The sequence below is a fragment of the Hydra vulgaris genome, chromosome 04, assembly GCF_038396675.1.
Source record: "Hydra vulgaris chromosome 04, alternate assembly HydraT2T_AEP".
Classification (NCBI taxonomy): domain Eukaryota; kingdom Metazoa; phylum Cnidaria; class Hydrozoa; order Anthoathecata; family Hydridae; genus Hydra; species Hydra vulgaris.
The window spans coordinates 19,780,067-19,800,000 of NC_088923.1; the positions used below are offsets into that span (position 1 = coordinate 19,780,067).

A 19,934-nucleotide genomic window follows, 5' to 3' on the forward strand; every position below is an offset into this window, starting at 1 on the left:
CTTATTTAATATTATATAAACTATGCTAGGTTGTATATCGCTTTTAGCTGTAAAATAATCAATTGACTTACCTTGATAATCTTGATTTCTTTCTAGTCATCTGTCTAATTTTTGATTATAACCTTTTAAAATCCTATAGCTTTAATTTTATATTTCATAATTCGTGTTGCATAAAGAATAACAGAATTTTTTTGAATTTCACCAAATGAGAAGTGTACAACCCTACAATGTTATGGGGTAGGTAGATGCAACAGGACCAATAACTTTTTCCAACAAATAAAAATGACAAGTACAAACATTTTAACAAAAAATGTTGTTTGTCTCTTTATTTTCTCTTTAATTTTAACATAATTTTTATTTTTTGTCTTACAAAATAAACACTCTTAACCGTATTAGAATAACATTTAAAAAGTTCAAATTTATGATCTGCTATGTTACATTACTGATTTACTAGAGTTCAATATTGAACTCTAAGACAGATATCTAGAAAGAAATGATTATGTCTCAACTAAAAACAAGAGTTTTATTGTTTTTAGTTGAGACATAATCAATTGACCCACCTTTATAATATTGATTTCTTTCTAGATATCTGTCTAATTTTTTATATATACCTTTTAAAATCCTATAGCTTTATTTCTATTTTTCCTATTTTTCATCTGAGGCTGACGAATTCGTGTTGAATTAAGGTAAACAGACTTTTTTTATTCACCGCCATATGTGAATTTAATACATAAAAGTAGTTATAAAATTGAATAAGTTAAGCATACCTTTGCTTCAGTCTTGTATCAGCGGTTGATTTAAACTTCTCCCCACCGCGTATGCAGTTGAATCCTATTTCTCAATACGTAAGGCAGTCAGGAATATCAAGATGTTTCTTTGACGGAAAATGTTTTTTGAAACCAGATATAGTTCTTGGATTTGATTTTATAATATTGGGCATGATATATATATTCATGTAATTTAAGTATCCTGAATTTCTTTAAGTGAAGTAAATTGGTCACCCACATGAAATTCTGATGCCATCTTTAGAATTACTAAAGCGACGTATAAATTACACAATTTACACATTTTACGGCGATCACGTCGTCTGATCGCCGGACAAATAGTGCTAAAGATATTCGTCCGGTCGCCGGACGTCCAGACGCTTCGTATAAACAACGCTTCGCGGTTTGCTTTGATAAAATAATGTTTATAAAAAAGATCAAATGGATAAAATGAATGATAAAAAGAGAAAGCTAAACACATTTAACGATAGTTTAAAGAAAAATTTTATTTTCTTATTGCAGATCAAAGATTAGCAACTCAAATGTACTATTTGTAAAAGCCTAATTGACTTTAGTAGCCGTGGATGGTCTGCAATTGAAGATTATTGCAAATCTATCAAACACAAAATGACATTTCATGCTTCTATATCGTCAAAAAAAAAATCACAAAGTTGATGAAGAGTTGCAGTTATGATCAAAAAGAAAAGATATTAGCCATTCAAAAAGGAGCAATTACATTCCACAAGAAAAAACAACCGCAATAAAAAAAAAATAACTTGCACAGAAGCAAATCTTTTATTATAGGATTTTATAAATAAAACTATTTATAAAATCCTATAATAAAAGATTTGCTTGTGCGCGTACAAAATGTAAAGCAATTGTTGTAAACGTGTTTAAGAAATTTTGTGAAACTAACTCGGAAAATTCTTTTTTTAAAAAATCGTGTCATATTCTATCTTCAATGGTAAGACAGCATTTCCGAATTACCAAAGAAGGTAATTTTCATTTGAAAAACCAATTTCTTAAAGAAGTTTCATTTCATAAAAAAGTTTTATTTATTATTTTGTAAAGAGATTCAAGTCATCATTTTATAAGGATGTTTCATTTGAAAAACCAATTTCTTAAAGAAGTAGACATTTTTTGCAGTGTTTGTTTAGAGAAGAGAAGAACGGGGCTCATTTTTTTTTTCCTCTTCTTTTCTTAAATGTGTGACTTTTTAACTTTTTTTATTTTCATTTTTTTTTGTGGAAAGGTTGTCTAGTTCCTGGACTACCTTAGAAAAACATTAATAAAAGTTTATAATAGGTTTTCAATACATTTAGAACATTTTTTGTTAGGTCATGTCCGGTAGGCCAACTTACCCAGTTATCTGGGTAGGTTGGCTCAAGAGTTGGTGCAGGTTGGCCCAAATACAACTGATTGCAGAACTTGACGTGGGAAAAGGTGTACTGATCAAAAACAACTTTACAACTTTATGAAACGATATTGAAACAAAATAACTTTATAACAATAAACTGCAAAAAAAAAAAAAAAAAAAAAAAAAAAGAAGTAAAAACAAAAAATAACAATAATTTATTTAACAATACAAAAATGTACACAACTCACATGTACCCACCACTGACAGTTTAAACACTGTATCCACACAGCACCTGGATGGTTGTTTGAGAACGGTTTGAAGCATCAAAGACGTTCTTAATATTACCTCTTTTTTTTGTTGCGTTTTTCTTTTACAGGTTGGCTGGCAAAAATCTTGCTTGTTTTAAAGTTACTTCGACCGGCTTCTTTGATAAAAAAGTTTTTAATTTTGATCCCTTCTGTTTTTTTTCTTTTGCTGCTTTCTGTTCCTGTAACAAGGCTTTTATAGCTGGTATATCAGTTAAAATAGCAGAAATTTGTTTCCAATTTCTGGGTTTATTTATAGTTTTTTCTAGGCTAAGAATTTTCAAAAAGACTTACTTCTTCAGGAGATGGTATAAGTAAAGGGCTTGGAATAGCACCTTGAGTGCCGTCTAGATCGGGAAAATTTCCTTTCTTAAATGTTAATTTGTATGAATTAATTTTTGGGGATTTTATGTTTACAATCAACAGTTGAAACTCCATTACTAGGTGCTTATATAGTGATGCTAAAATCGGCAGATGATACTACAGTGCTTGGGTCTAATCTATCTGTTAAATATGATGTCAAAAAATCACTCACTCTGAAAAAGTATCTCTGTTAAATGGATAAATATCTGTTGCTTAGAAACTACTAAATATGTTACTTGGAGTTATAGCATTGGAAAATGCTGTCCTTTCTATACCAGGTACGTCACAGGTAGTCATAGGTTTACAGTATTAATGCATCACATGCTGAGTTTACAAACTTTTTAGAAGGATCATAAAAACTTCTATCTAATAGCTGTAATTAATGACTACAGTGTGCTGGAAAACATAAATATGTGATACCATTTTGTTTACAAAAATCAAGTACTGATGCATCAAGATAAAAGCTGAGGTTGTCAATCAATAACAGGTGCAATTGTTGAAAAAACATTCTTGAATAGAAAAATGATGCATTTGATGTTTGAAAATTTGATATATTTAAGAAAATTTGTCTCCGTTATGCACCCTGAAGAATGTACTGTTCCTTCAGATCCTAATGTTCTAAACAAATAAAGTGAGATTTAAAATTAACTCTGGGAAAGATAAAATATGTAGGTATGCCATTGTCAATCGGCCTTACCGCCATAGTCACAAATGCTCCTCTTTTTGCTGATGTTACTCAACCTATCTCGCGAAAGCCACTGCGTGCAGTTTCATTATCAGGCTACTTCACTGTTGTAATTTTAGAATCATCAATGTTTTAAATGTCTGAAGCATTTAATTTTAACCTTGTCGCAACATTGCTTATGTTTTCAAAAATAACATTAACATTGTGTTGATTAACATTATGTTGGATAAAACTTGTGCACCGAGCTAAACTTGTTGCTTGAAGAGAGCGAAAAGAATGCTTTGAATGCCTTTTTAAGAATCCGAAGAGCTACCAGCAGTTTGAACTTCTAACCATAAGGGGGGAATTTTTCTGCTGCAAGCAACAACATATGTAAATGCAAACCTTTGAACTTCTTTAGGAGAGAGACTAAAGCAATTATCTCTTGCTTTCATTAGATATTCTGCAAGCTAAACTTCCTGCTCAGATTTACGTACCTAAAGAAATATAAAATGTGTATAACCATTTGACATAAATACAAAAATTGTGATATTTATCTGTCCCAGTCTAAAAAAACTCAAATTTTTAAATATACCATATCAGTGTTTTATTATGAAGTGTCACGGTTAGCACGGATCCTGATAATGCCAACTTAGCTGACCCAAGAACGTCACTAGTATGGAGTAATACCGTACACATTAAAGTATCCTATGAAGCAAATTTTGAAATCTTTTCAAAATTTTGAAAATTTTGTTTGCGGAAAATAACTTAATGAGAATGTTTAAATCAAGTGAAATTTTGTTTTGATAGTGCGAAAATAAAAACACCTGCAAAATGAAAACCGTTATATATAACTTGATAAAAATTGGTGCAAATGTAGCATATGTCCGCACAGAACTCTGGATACATTTTTCAACCGGATTGGTTGAATGGTTAAGGATTTATAGAAATTTAAATTTATATTTTGTTATGTTTTTTGCTACTTATACCTTTAAACCTCTTATACCTTATACCTTAAAACGTACGTATACCTTAAAACAACTACTGTGGTATTTGGTCGCAATTTTTGAGATAATGTAATACCAATAATTTTTGTTATAACTGCTTTATTGCTACGACTACCATCTTCCTTTTAAAAACCAAAATATTGATTGGCTATTTAAAGCGTGATTTGGCTTATGCATTTCGTGAAAATATCAGCAGTTTTTATAAACTATTGTCAAAAAGGAATAAATAATTATCAAAATGCATGAAAATGTTAAATAATGGTTAAAAAGCTTTCAAAAGACACAAAAAAGATTAAAATAAAAATTTACATAAGGTAACTAAAATAATTGACAAATAAAAAGTTTTTTGAGTCAGAAAAAAGTTTCATGAAATGGAGAATTGTCCATTGAAAAGCAGGTCTTTTGTAGAAATGTGTCATAAAAAAAAATCTAAATTGTAAATAAGTATGGCAAGTGTCACTAAATTCATTATTTCTTTTGAAGGAAAGAATTGTAAAAATTATTTCCTTTAAGAACAATTTTGCGCAGGAAACAAGAGGGAAAGATGTTATAGTCCCTTTTTTCTAAAAGGAAAACCTTCATTCTTTAGCAGCAAATGATGCCAGAGCAGCTGAACAAATTGCATCTTGAGTTATTTCCAATAAAGAATTATCCTGAAATAACTATGTGACAAGAGGATCTCCACTTTTTTTCAGTTAAATACTTACAATTAACTAATCTCGAGTTATTTCCAAAAAACAAATTAAAAGGTTGAAAATTATATAGTAAAACACAATACCTTACAAGTAGTACATCGTACAATAAGATATATATTTTTTTTTTAGTTATTTATTTTTCATTTTTATAAGAAGAAAATAAGAAACAAATCAAAACAAAAATAAGTCAGAAATGATGGCTTTTTTCAGTTTAACTATTTTGGGTACTAATTTTTATAAAATTTTTTAAGATCGAAGTTATTTTCTAATAGAAATTGTTTTGATACTCTTTTGAATTGTTCTGGAGAGAAGTTTATAAGAGTTTTATCTTTAAATATATTTTTCAAAAAACTTCTCCATATAGATGGTCCACGTTTTGGAATTTGAAATGAACTGAGTTTTAAATAAGATCTTGGAACAAAAAAATTATTACTTGAAAATTTTGTGGGATATTTTTGAGTAATTTTGGTGAAGTAAGAGTGGAATAAATTACGAAATATACCATGTTTTGACGTAAGCATTAGAAGCATAACTTGGTATTTCTTAAGTTGATAAACATTGAGTGCATTAGGTTCAATTAAAAGAGGTTCGCCAGTAACAGTTCTCTTGACACCAAAAATAATTCTACTTGCATGTTGCTATAGATTCTTTTAAGCTTTACATAATTGCTATAGATTCTTTTAAGCTTCACATAATTGGTACTTCCCCATGCAATATCGAATCATCAGCAAATAAAATTACATTAAAAATTTTGGATACTAAATATAAATCATTTATGTAAAGTAGGAATAATGGCGGGCCTAAATTTGATCCCTGGGGAACACCACAAGTTATAATATGTTTTTCTGTTTCATTTGCTGCCAGGGATGAGGAATCCCAAAAAAGACTCTGGATTTGAAAGTCACAAAAGATTACTTTATCCTAGTTTTCGGTATCCAGGAGCTCTGAAAATATAAATAAATTTATGGATTATTAATAGGAAAAAAATTAAGTTTTTTAGGTTTGAAGAACAATCATTTTTTAAGCCAGGAGTCCTTAAGCATAATGACGGCAAGGACTCCAGGACTTCAGGACTCAGGGCTTGAAAACATTAAGTTTCAAGTCATTAAATCTCATGAATTTTTTTATTATAGCAGATTATAAGTCAACAAACATTTTTAAAGCTTCTGGACACTGCAGACTCGGAAAAAGTAGAGATATAAAGCCGAAGTGCTTTTGGGACTCCGCACCCCTACATATATATATATAATATGTGCAGCAAATTACTGCAAATATTATGTATTGTTTTCTGTTTGACAGGTAACTTTTATACCATAGTAAGTTATTATTTAGTATTCCATACAGCTCTAGTTTTTTTAAAAGAATATCAATGTTAACAGTGTCAAATGCTTTTGGCAATTCAATAAAAATTCCTAATGTATAGCAATCATTATTGAACCCATTGGATATATAATTTATTAACTTGACTACCGCATAATTTGTTGAATGATTTTTTTTGAACCCAAATTGTTTATTTTACATTATATTGCTCTCAGTTAAATAATTATTAAGTCTATCATTTATAATTCGTTCTAACAGTATTGAGAAACATGGTAAGACAGAAATAGGTCTATAATTAGACATATTTGTGTCATCACCGGTTTTAAAAATAGGTATGATCTTAGCAACTTTTAATTTCTATGGTACACATTTAGTGAAAGGTTAAAAAGGCAGAACAGTGACGGTTTAATAATATCAAACACTGCTTTAACAACATTCACGCTAATTTTATCGATGCCAGCGCATTTACTATTTTTTAAATAGTTAAAGGCATTTCGTAACTCACTTATGTTTAATTTTACTTCTTTCATAGATCACTTATGTTTAATTTTACTTCTTTCATAGGTTGATTTCATATAAGATTCAAAGTGTGAGGTTTTTTTTGGAATTTTACCAGCTAACGATGGGCCAATTACAAGATAAAATTTGTTAAGCTGTTTAACTATGGCTTCTTTATTATAAATCATTTTCCCGTCAATTAAGAGTTTTTGTGGTAAATTGGTTTTTGGACATTCATTTTTACCGATTTTCTGCTTGATCACATTCCCGTTTTTTGTGCGTTTCCGCGTGTTATTTCCAACAACCTTGCATAATAACTTTTTTTGCGTGTTTCTTTGTTTTTTCAAACATGTTTTTATAATTTTTGTATTTTAATTCATTTATATGTTTTATGTTTTAAATACTTTTCATAAGGTTTTGTTTTCTCTTTGTTGATTTATACAAACCTTTGGTCATCGATGGGTTTAAAAGTGAAATAGAATTTATAATTTTTTTTTTTTACTGGAAATGCTAAATCATAGTCTTTACAAAACTGTGCCAAAAATAATTCAAACGCATTATTCGCATCTTGAGATTGTAATATAAAATTCCAATCAGTTTTTTCAGATAAAAGATTTTGAAAGTATATAGAATTTTTATTGATTTGTCCGATTAAGATTGTTAATTTAGAGACAAAAAGGTGAAGGGTTATACTATCTGTAATTAAGAATATTGGGTAATGATCAATTATGTCGGTTTTGATTATACCCGATTTTAAGAAGCAATTATGAAATTTATTAGGGAATATATTATCTAGTAACGTCGACGAGGTCTTAGTTATTCTCGTTGGTTTATTGTGGGAATTATATCGTGCTGTATCTAAAAAACATTGAACATTTACATTTGAAGCGTGATTTAACAACTTTAAATTATAATCACCAGGTAAGTATATGTGTTTCTGTGAAATGTTAATTTTGCTTAAAAATTTTCAAATGGGTTTGAATCCATTCTAAATTACCGGCCGGTTTTCTATAAATAGAATTGATAATAATATTTATGGTCGCTTTATTATTTATTTTAATGCGTAACGGACTCGCAATCTACTTCGTTAACAATGAGATCATTACGCAAAACAAAGTTTATAGGTTTTTGAACAAAGATACTTAAACCACCGCCAAAGTGGGTTTTACGCGTTGGTGAATTACACGTAATTACTTAGCTCATAATTAGAATTTAGTTCGTTGCTTTTCAACCACGTTTCCGTGAGACTAATTATTTTAAAATCATGATTTAGATCATGCTTTTTATTTTAATTTAGATCATGCTTTTTATTTTTATTTTTATTTTAAAATCATGATTTAGATCATTAATACTTGGAATGTTTAGATTTAAAATTGAAAAAGTATTGCTATTTTGTGTTTTACAAAGAAATTGAGTAGATTAACAGATTGAATAATACCCACTTATATATATATATATATATATATATATATATATATATATATATATATATATATATATATATATATATATATATATATATATATATATATATATATATATATATATATATATATATATATATATATATTGATACAAGTAGTTAAAAAGAAAATATAATATTAATAAATACTAATAGCCAGAAAAAGTCATAAAAGAAGATATTTAAATAAAATTTCAAAGTAAATATATGATATCATATTCAACATAATATGTTGAATATTATATTATAAAATATAAAGATTACAAACTATGTTTAAAAATACAAACAATTCAATAATCAGATATAATGCTTAAAAAAAATTTTTATTACAAAAATAAAGTAAAGCCGTAAAATTTAAAACGTAAATGTTTGTTTGACACTGAAATAAATTTAATGATTTTGCAATATTCAAATTGTGCCTCAGAAAAAAGTTTCATAGCTTAGGTCCTCTATAAGTTATACTATATTCTATGTATATGATTACATTTTTAGGTATTTTAAATGTGTTACTTTGATTTATTCTTAAGAAATACTCCTCATTTAGATTTTTATTAAATTTACTTATAAAGATTTATAAAGAATAATTTATAAGAAAATATTTAACCATTTTAATCCTTAACTGCTGTTAGTAATTATGAGTTTTAATATTGCACGTAAATATATTGAAGAGTATTTGACTAAAAGAGTATATTAAGCTGTTTTGAATAAATTTCTTATAAATACCGTGTCTTACAATATAATCAGATATTATTTGATGATAATATAATGTAAAAAAAAAATTTTCTCTACTTATTTTTTCACTTCATTTTTAAGTCAATGTATTTAAGAAGGTTTTAAGTGCTAATAAAATCTCTTTGAAACGTTTTTTTGTTTTTGTTTTACCTGCTGATAGACCATTTTCCAGGCTTTGCACTATTCTTTTTTTTTACATTATGGCATGTTTATCATATTTTGAGATATTTACGCTATGCAATAGCCAGTTTGGTTTCCTTATTAATGCTTAAATAAGATCCTTCGCTAAACAATTTGTAAATGCTCTACTTCAGAACATGGTTTGCATAAACTTTGCATGGCTTGTCAAATCAAAAGTAGAATATAAAAACTGATAGTGGCGATCATTTTCCAAACTTAATGAGTCGGGACTCTCTGTAATTGAACTTCAGGCATCCATTGATGCGCCTAAGATAAATAAAAGTGCCGGTTTGACGATATTAATGTTAAGGTTCTAACAGCTGTTTTTAATGTTTTTAAATTACCTCATTTGTTTATCAACGTCATTTGTTTATCAACGTCATTTGTTTATCAACGCCATTTGTTTATCTTCAATCTTTCAATAAGGACTAGCATTTTTCTTTAACAATTAAAAATAACATGAAAAGTCCACGTATACAAAAACGGTGATAATTCTATCTAAATGCAAACCTGTATGTACTCTTTTTTGTTTTCAAAGTTGCTTGAGCGTATTTCAATATGTAATTGAAGTAAACACTGTTTAACTTTAGTTTTTAAACAATTTATTGAAGTTATGCTTTTCATATTATCATCAAGAACTATGTTCCGCAGACGAAGTCCTCAATTTGAAATTATTTCTGATTGCATACGTTTTACAATTTCTAAACTTTTTAAAACAAAAACAGTATTCCGACACAAACGTAGCCAAGTTTTTAAAAAAATCTACGGGAAAAAAAGAACCACATAGCCAATGTGCCTTAGTTGCATCGGGCCAAGGTGTCCCAATGTCTTTATTTAGAGTATAAACAATTTTTCCGTAAACCATTAATTAAAATTGTGGAACATTATATACTTTTATAATATTTAGACTATAAGCTTTAAATTTTGTAAAAACGTCCAGCCTTTGAATAAACTCGAATGGTCTTTACTTAACTGTAATGTTGAATGGATTAAAATTATTAAAACTAAAACTTTTTTTTGAATAAAAAAACAATAAAATTCACATTTGATGACAATGAATTGTTTCACGAAATTCAGAGAACTAATTTAATTGCACAGAGGAAAGGTTTTCTTATTGGAGCTCACAGTCTGTTAAATGTGATAAACAACGGGTTTAAATATTTTTTAATTTCGAAAATAATCACATTCATTATTACATATTGTTAAAATTGGTGGAAGCCACTTTATATTTGCCAGGTACAAATGCTTCCTTAGAGCGATCCTAACTTAAAGTGAAAACTTTGGCAGCTATTTTGTTCTTTAAATCTAATTTAATAAAACTGCTCAAAATTTGCAAAAAAATTTGAAAAAGATGACATTTTGCTGAATAGAGCTCATTCTTACGAAAAGTATTTGCGATCTAAAAATGTAAAAATTGATTAAAACTGTTTTCATAATTTAATTTCTTCCACATACTATTTTAAAATTAATAAACTTTTATAAATATTTGTTCAAACAATTTTTTAGAAAAACTTGTTTAAACAATAATTTATAAAAGTAGGAGGGGGAAGGGGGAGAGAAAGAGACAAGGAAGCACGTGTTCCCCCTCACCTAGTCCTATTTGACTACTAAAACATTGAAGTAGAACATATTGAATAAATAAAAAACTATTATCTTATATATTCAAATATTTTAATAGTACAACACCATAAACAGGGCGAGACAAAACTGTCCTTAAATATATAATGATATCGTTTTATTAAATTCATGCAAAATCTTATGAATAATAGGTGATTATTATGCGCTAAAAAAATATTGCCCTTTTTTAAACTTTATTTTTGGTGCCTTTTGAAAAAATACTTCCCCATTAAAAAGTTCTAACTACGGGCCTGATTTAAATACCATTTATTTATAGATTTATATATATCTAAATTTATTTCTTGTACGCTTCTGCTATTTTTCAGATAGAGTGAATTATGATTGTGTCAAACAATAAAAACTCCACGAAAGTTATAAAATACAATTAAACGTAAAAATGAATTTTAGATGCCTAAAATATAAATACAATATAGCAGAATAAAAACGCCTAGTTGTTTTATTTATGTAACCTACTTTTTAAACAAACGCCACACTAAATAGATGAAACAACCATTAATAATCTATTTTTTTTAAAAGTATTTTTAATTCTTTATTTAAAAATACTCTAAAAGTTTGCTTTGAAAAAAGCTTTAAAAAAAGCTTTGAATCAAAGTGTTTTAGCCTTTTTGTACTCAGATCTCGTATTTATTATAAAATTTATACATTTAATTTGACTTCAGATTTTTGAAGTCTTCTAGTTTGACGAGTTTTCAAATCGAAAAATGTAATAAACTTTTAACATAGGCCACGGTGTGACATTTTAGTGGGGGCTAATAAAAGCTGAATTCAACAAAAAAAAGGAAAGCTAAAAACTACTTTATATTATATAAAAAACGTCCTCGTGCATAAACCTAAGAGTCTTAGCTCAATCGATCCACCCTTACTCCTTCGCTATGGCCCATATATAATGTATTTTAAAATTGATTTTTTTACAACACTTTAGATGAAGGGACATGCTGTTGCAAACATAATGACAGTACTTGGTTTAGTGATTGCTAGGATTATAAACACTATTCAAGGCAGTAAGTATATAAAAATATGTGTGTGTGTGTGTGGGTATATATATGTATACATATATATATATATATATATATATATATATATATATATATATATATATATATATATATATATATATATATATATATATATATATATATATATATATATATATATATATATATATATATGTAAATAGATAGATATATATATATATGTAAATAGATATATATATATATATATATATATATATATATATATATATATATATATATATATATATACATATATATATATATATATATATGTAAATAGATAGATATATATATATATGTAAATAGATATATATATATATATATATATATATATATATATATATATATATATATATATATATATATATATATATATATATATATATATATATGTAAATAGATAGATATCGGGTGATGATTATGAAGGCCGATGCATCGGCGCACCGCTAGTAATACCCCTAAATACATGTATGTATATATATATATATATATATATATATATATATATATATATATATATATATATATATATATATATATATATGTAAATAGATATATATATATATATATATATATATATATATATATATATATATATATATATATATTATGTATATATATATATATATATATATATATATATATATATATATATATATGTATATATATATATATATATGTATATATATATATATATATATATATGTATATATATATATATATATATATATATGTATATATATATATATATATATATATATATATATATATATATATATATATATATATATATATATATATATATATATATATACATACATGTATTTAGGGGTATTACTAGCGGTGCGCCGATGCATCGGCCTTCATAATCATCACCCGATGCCGATTGTTTTGAAAAATTTTAATTTTATTTCTGTATTTCGATATTATATCTAAACATAGAACTACGTTATAAATATAAATGCTATGTATAAGCCTAACTTATTAATAATAAGTTATTATAAAACCATATATGCAACCACTAAACTAAAAGTATTTGAACTGCTGTTAACAGGGCTCAGTACGTTTTTAGTGTTTTCTTATAATTTAGTACATTATTTATATAACTTATGGATCCAAAACTCTACAAAGAAGTTTAAAATCAAGAAATGCACATTTAAAAAATATAAACATAAATAATAACATATTCAAATCATTATACAACAACTTGCGCCATGTTAAAAACAAATATAAATTTTTATAATGTTATGAAAAGTAATAAAATATGTTATATAAAACTGTGAATCTATTTTTTTGTTTACATTTCTCCAAAAAATTTCCAATTTGCATGCACAAAAGCTAGATGTTCTCGATGGGTTGCTATTAGTTGGGACCGTGTCGATTCATGAATATTTCCCCCAATACTAAACAATCTTTCACTGAACACAGAAGAAAGCGGAACTTCTAAATAATTTTTGGAAAGGTATGAGAGGTCTCAAATATTATTGCTACTAGAGTGGTTCTTTATACATATATTTTTGTAATTTCCCCACCATTTGATTGGGCATTATTTTTGATGCAGATTAGGCAGCGAAAAGTTGAAGTTATTTCATCAGTTCTAAAAGAAATGTAAATAAAAAATATAAAAACTAAACTATAATGTAAAGTACTAATTTTTATTATTAAAAGTTGTTAAATATTAATGAATATTATTAATATTATTTTATTTCTATAACTATAAATTATATAATAGTTTATAATAATTTAGAATTTAGTTTTATGTATAATAATTCAATATAAATTAGTCAAGAGCAAAAAGTTATCAAAGTTCTTCTTCAAAATATCGTTTTAACTTACATTTATTTCTTTTTCTCTGAATAAATTTGTGCCTCTGTTAAGAGTTTTTTTAAATACTTTACTTTCGTTGATTTTATAAATTCAGTGTCAAGAGGTGCTTCTGAAACTTGATAAATATTGCATATGTTTTCTGTCTTTTTTTTAATTTTTTGAGAACTAGGAGAACTAGGTTCTTGGGTTGATTCAGATGAAGTGTTTGTTTCATTATCTGATTGAGTTGAGTTGTCGGTAGTTAAAAGGCAATCTGGAATACCAGTTTTATTTAGATTCATGTATTGTTCTTGAGTATTTGATTTTATAGTGTCTTTTTTCCTCATCTGATATGATATAACTTAGTTTGAATCTTGGATCTAAAACTGTTGGCATGTTTACGTTTTTGTTATATTTATAGCTGGAATACCTTGACATAAAATCTTTTTTCAACCCTTTTATTATAGTTTTTATTTCACCTGTGTTTTCTGAAGTATAGGCTAGCTACGCTTCCATTGAAACTATAAATTGAATAATTTAAGACACTGATGCCCTATCTTCGCTCATCTCTAATGTTGTCGCCTCAAAATGCTTTAAAACTAAGATAAGCGTCTCAGCTAATAACTATTGATCTTCATTAAAATTAATAACTAATGATCTTTATAAAAATCATTACACTTTTGATTTCTAAAAAAAAAAATTGTTAGTGAGGCTTTTTGTTTAACTACCCTTTCTAGCATGTAAAATATTGAGTTTCATCTTGTTACTACATCTTGTATAATTGAATGCTGGGGTAACTTTAGCTGTTATTGAATTTCATGTAGCATGTCCATGGAAGACGAAGAATGATGAAAGTCTGTGATAATTTCTCTTGACTTAGCTATAAGATCATTTACATTTGTTTGTTGTTTGAAAAGTTTATCGGTTTATACAAAGCTGAAGAGTGTGGATTACACAATTTCATATTAGCAGCATTGTCAGAGAGGCCAAAGTACACTTTGTTAGTAGGTAATTTCCATTCATTTAAAGAGTCTTTTGGAAACTTTGATATCTTTACACCATTGTTTTCTGAAGGGCATGGTACACTTTCGTTCATAAAAGATGCATAATTAGTTTTTTAAATTTTTGATCTATAACTAAATAATATGGCTGAATGTCTACACAAATCATTTCTCCGATAAGCATAGTTATTTTTTGTGCTCTTTGTTCACTTGAAGTCCATTTCCTATGCTTATTAATAATTTCGTGAAGCTCAGATTGATGTTTTTGATCTAGAGTAACTGTAACACTATTGCTAACGGATTCTTTTCAATTATCATTCTCTTTACTGGTTGAAGTAAATACAATAAGATCTTCTATTATCTGGAAAACTTATATGTTTTGGTTTTATATGTCATCTTAAATTGAATTTTGACATTTTTTTGCCAGATGTTACTACTCTTGATACTTTCATTTTGCAAACTTTACTAATTGCTTTTGAGCGATTATTTTCATCAATATCAAAATAGTCACAGATTGGACTTTAAGTTGGTTTGGTCATTGCCAATTTATTCCTTAGTTAATTTTATTTCAAGTTTAATTCAATGTTACTCGGTGTAGTTAAGGTGATTTACAAATTATTTGAATTCTTTTATTTAAAATTAGCATGATTTTATCATTGTATTATGTCCAAACAAGAACTTTAGATGGTATAATTTTTTTTTTTTTTTAATTTTTTTTTTTCTTAACGTTTTTTAACATTTTAAGAGACTTTTCATTTTTTTATAGAATTTTCAAAACCTTATTACTACCTCTAATAGTAAATCTAAAGAACACCATTTTGGAGTCTTTAGATCACTTTCGCTCATCGGTGTTAACATAAATTTAGTTAAAATCTTTTAAAAAAGTGTCTTCACCCTTTATAGATCCTAGTTCTAATCGGCTCTGACGTATATTAACTATATATAGTTGTCAAAATAAAATATTTCTATTAATTTTCACAAAAATTACTAGAATTCCGACCAAGAAAGAGCATATAAGGTGGTGAAAGTCAAAGTGGTGTAACTCATTTCTATACAACTTTTCAGGGCAGAGCGTTTTTATCCCATGAAAGGTAAAAAATTCAGGCTTAATGTTAAAGATTTTAAAAATATTGGATGATATTAATGAAAGACTGTTTTACTTATTGGAACTGTATGAACTTTTAATGTTTTTACCGGTAATAATAAAATTAAGGTTTAAATGAGTTATACCACTTTGACTCTCACCACCTCATATAGTTAAGAAAAATTGCCTATAAATGATCAGAACAGGTCGTATTATTAAACTATGATGTTCATTTCACCTAAAAGCGTATTTATTTAAAAACTTATTCAAATTTGGACAAGCGATCGTGATTTTAGAAATAAATTTTTAAAAAAAAAGAATCTGGGTTTTATCGCAACACTTTTATGATACCGCAAACTTATCCTTTTAATTTTTTTTCGTCTTTTCATAATTCACAGACCTGATCATTTAACAGAAATATGTCGTAATCAACAAAATATCATACAGACTCTATAATATTTTAAAACTGCCTTAACTACACTGGGTAAGAAAGGAAAGTTTATATTTCATTTCGCGCTCTTTTTATAAAGGAGTAGAACAAAAGAGAAAGAAAAGTTTCACGTAATTAAACTTTGAATGAATAAGTGTTTAATATTTTTTTTTTTTTTTTTGCGTCACTCGTTTTTTTTTTAGTTGAGAGAAATAAAAGTTTAATTGAAACTATACTTTGAATAAATGAGAATTGGAAGAAGAAATTGCTTTAAACAAAGTCTTTTTGAAACTTCTTCAGTTATTACTAAGGGTGTGCGAAACTCGAAGTTTCGAGTTCGAGTTTATTTAATAATCGAACTCGAATCGAATGCGTTTGGTAAATCAAATATAATTCGAACTCCAAACCTAAAGTTCGATATTTAAAAATTGCTGTAAAATTGTATTAAGACGCTTCAAAAAGTCGCTGTAAAATTATATTAAGGCGCTTCAAAATGGAGAACGAGAGAGTAAGAAGCGTTATTTGGAATTTTTTTGATAGGCGTAAAATTAACGATACTATCTTTGGTTTTTGTAAAATTGGAAAATGCAGTCAAAAAATATCTTACCTATTTCATCAACAACTGGCTTATTTGCTCACCTGAGAAGTTATCAAAAGAATTTACGCTGCAGCTTTCTATCAGAGCATGTAGAAGAACTTACCTTTCTTCATAAAAATTTGTAGACTTGTAGCATTAGGATAAGTACGGTTTGTTGATGATGACATTTTTAAATGAATTGAATGTACACTTTCACTATTTTGTATAATAATCTCGAACTCGATCGAATTTTTTGTAATCTCGATCAAACTCGATCGAAGATAAAAAACCTAATCTCGCACAGCTCTATTCTTTACAATCAAAATTTTTCATTACATTTATATTGAAATTAAATAATAAAAAAGTTTATTATTAAATTAAAAGCGTTTAATAAATAAACTTTTAATATAAGTATTGTTTTATAGTTTAATTTCGTAAAAACATTTGTTAAAAACTTAACGTAAAAAGTAACGACGTAAAAATCTTCAATTCATTTTTTAATCAAGACGAAATCGTTTTCATTTGAACAGAATGACAAAAGTAAATATTTATAAAACGAGCTTTTCAATTGCAGTAATTGCTCTAATAATCAGGAGATCAATAAAAAAATAAATGGAAAATAAACTTCAACAGTAACTATTTCAAAATGTTGCTTTTATTGTCACATGAATGGAATGTGGCATTTCCATTCAAGTGTATATTTCCATTATATATACAATTTCAGGGCCGATGCATCGGCATTGGCCTGTACCCATCGGGATCGGCATCGGCATCAGAGCACCCCTAATATATATATATATATATATATATATATATATATATATATATATATATATATATATATATATATATATATATATATACATTTATATATATATATTTATATATATATATATATATATATATATATATATATATATATATATATATATATATATATATATATATATACATATATATATATATATTTATATATATATATATATATATATATATATATACATATATACAATATATATATATATATATATATATATACATATATATATAAATATATATATATATATATATATATATATATATATATATATATATATATATATATATATATATATATATATATATATAAATATGGATGGTTAAAAGCAAAACCAGCCTATAGAACTAAGTTGAAAAAAATTAATTTATATTAAAAAATGATACATGTAGTGTTTCTTTACAAACACCAAAAAACTATAATTAAAATTTTTAAGTGCACTGAACTGCAATTACTTTTAATATTTTCGGTTTAGTGGCTTTTGTTAAAGACATAAACTTTGCGTCAAAATGTCTCATTTCAACATATTCGTTGCATAGGCAGGTTTGGCGCTTAACAATCCATATATATATATATATATAATATATATATATATATATATATATATATATATATATATATATATATATATATATATATATATATATATATATATATATATATATATATATATATATATATATATATATATATATATATGTATATATATGGATGATATAGACATTCGAAATTACCCCAATAAAATTGTGCGTTATGTCCCCACGGATACAAACAAATGAAATACGATTAATCTATTAAGGTTGTATTGACATAAATATAATACGTGTTTAAAAACTCCTTAGCTATGGTACTATGCAATAACAGCAACAAAAGGAGTGGTTTTATTTCCAGAGTGGCTACAACAGGAATGTTTCTCAAGCAAAAAATTATACAAAATTATCAGAAAAAGTTAGGATCATATTATTGGTAACAACTAACGCAGCTTGACTACACTACTGCACGTCTGGAACTGAGTATGAGACCTCCTCTTAGCAGGCAAAATGAAATTGTCAACTATCTTTTTCTATGATGCCGCTTTGACCATGTATAGAGTTAGCGCGTGATTGCCATTACCCCACTCTCCCCTGTAAATATATATATATATATATATATATATATATATATATATATATATATATATATATATATATATATTATTTTTTCAATTTTGAATTTTTATTTTTATTTTTTTTAAGCCATTATGCGGGAGTAAATCGAGAATCAAAAAGGATTTAAAAGAAGATATTAAAGATTTTTTTAGAGTATTTGAGGAGTGGACTTGCAAATTCAGATAATTTACTTTCATTCCAAGATGATAATTTACTTTCATTCCAGATAATTTACTTTCATTCCAAGATGATGGCAAAAAGTGTTTTCCAGTAAATAGAATATAATAAAAAAAAAAAAAATTAAAAGCCAAACAATAGATATCATTAAAAGAATGTTTAAGACAAAAATTTGAAAATCGTGCTCTTATGATCTTATTTTTATAACAAAATAAAAATACGTTTTATCTGGTTTTGCAAGCCAATTATTTTTTTAATCTCATTTTGATCGAAAATTTTTATCTAACTGGTTTTCAAAAAAGCTTTACGAAGTCAACTTGACTAGTGACAATTTTAAAAATCAGTATAATTGCGCAAAGTGCCCCTGTGCCTTACAAAATACGCTGTTCTAATGTTTGATACTTTTATAGGATGAAGTTAAAACTTAATTGTAACTGTTTAAATATGGCTTTTGTGATTTTCGTGAATTATTTTGTGCATGGTTTTTTTTTAAATAATGTCCTCCATTTTTATAAAGCGTTTTTAAAACAGAATGTTGATTAGATAAAATTTTTGACTTATTTTGGATCAACATTAATTTTTTTTATCTGGTTTTGCACGAACAAAATAATTCAAGGCAGGTAAAATGTTATTAAAATAGTTGCTTAATTTAGTTTTTATTAGTAAAAACGCAGTAATATTATTACTATAAAAAAATATTGCTAAGTATAAAAAAAAAAAAAAATGTGAGTTATCTGGTTTTGCAAGTCCACTCCTCATTTAATAAAGAAATACTTTATTAAAGAAAAATTAATTAGAGGATTTTTACTTGCTCAACTCCAAGTTACAAAAGCCACAGAAAACATTCAGATGATGAAATTATATATCATAAAATAAAGGCTGGCAGTAACTGTCTA

At 26.4% G+C, this 19,934-nt stretch overlaps 1 protein-coding gene across 3 annotated transcripts in view; it reads left to right on the forward strand.

The window, feature by feature from the left end:
• The window catches only part of LOC100211947 (uncharacterized), a 124,509-nt gene that overhangs the window by 89,116 nt on the left and 15,459 nt on the right, over positions 1-19,934 (forward strand). For all 3 annotated transcript variants that reach the window (XM_065795708.1, XM_065795707.1, XM_065795709.1), the window contains exon 4: positions 11,908-11,986. In XM_065795708.1, coding sequence (XP_065651780.1) covers positions 11,908-11,986 — 79 coding nt within the window. The remainder of the gene's footprint in view (positions 1-11,907; positions 11,987-19,934) is intronic.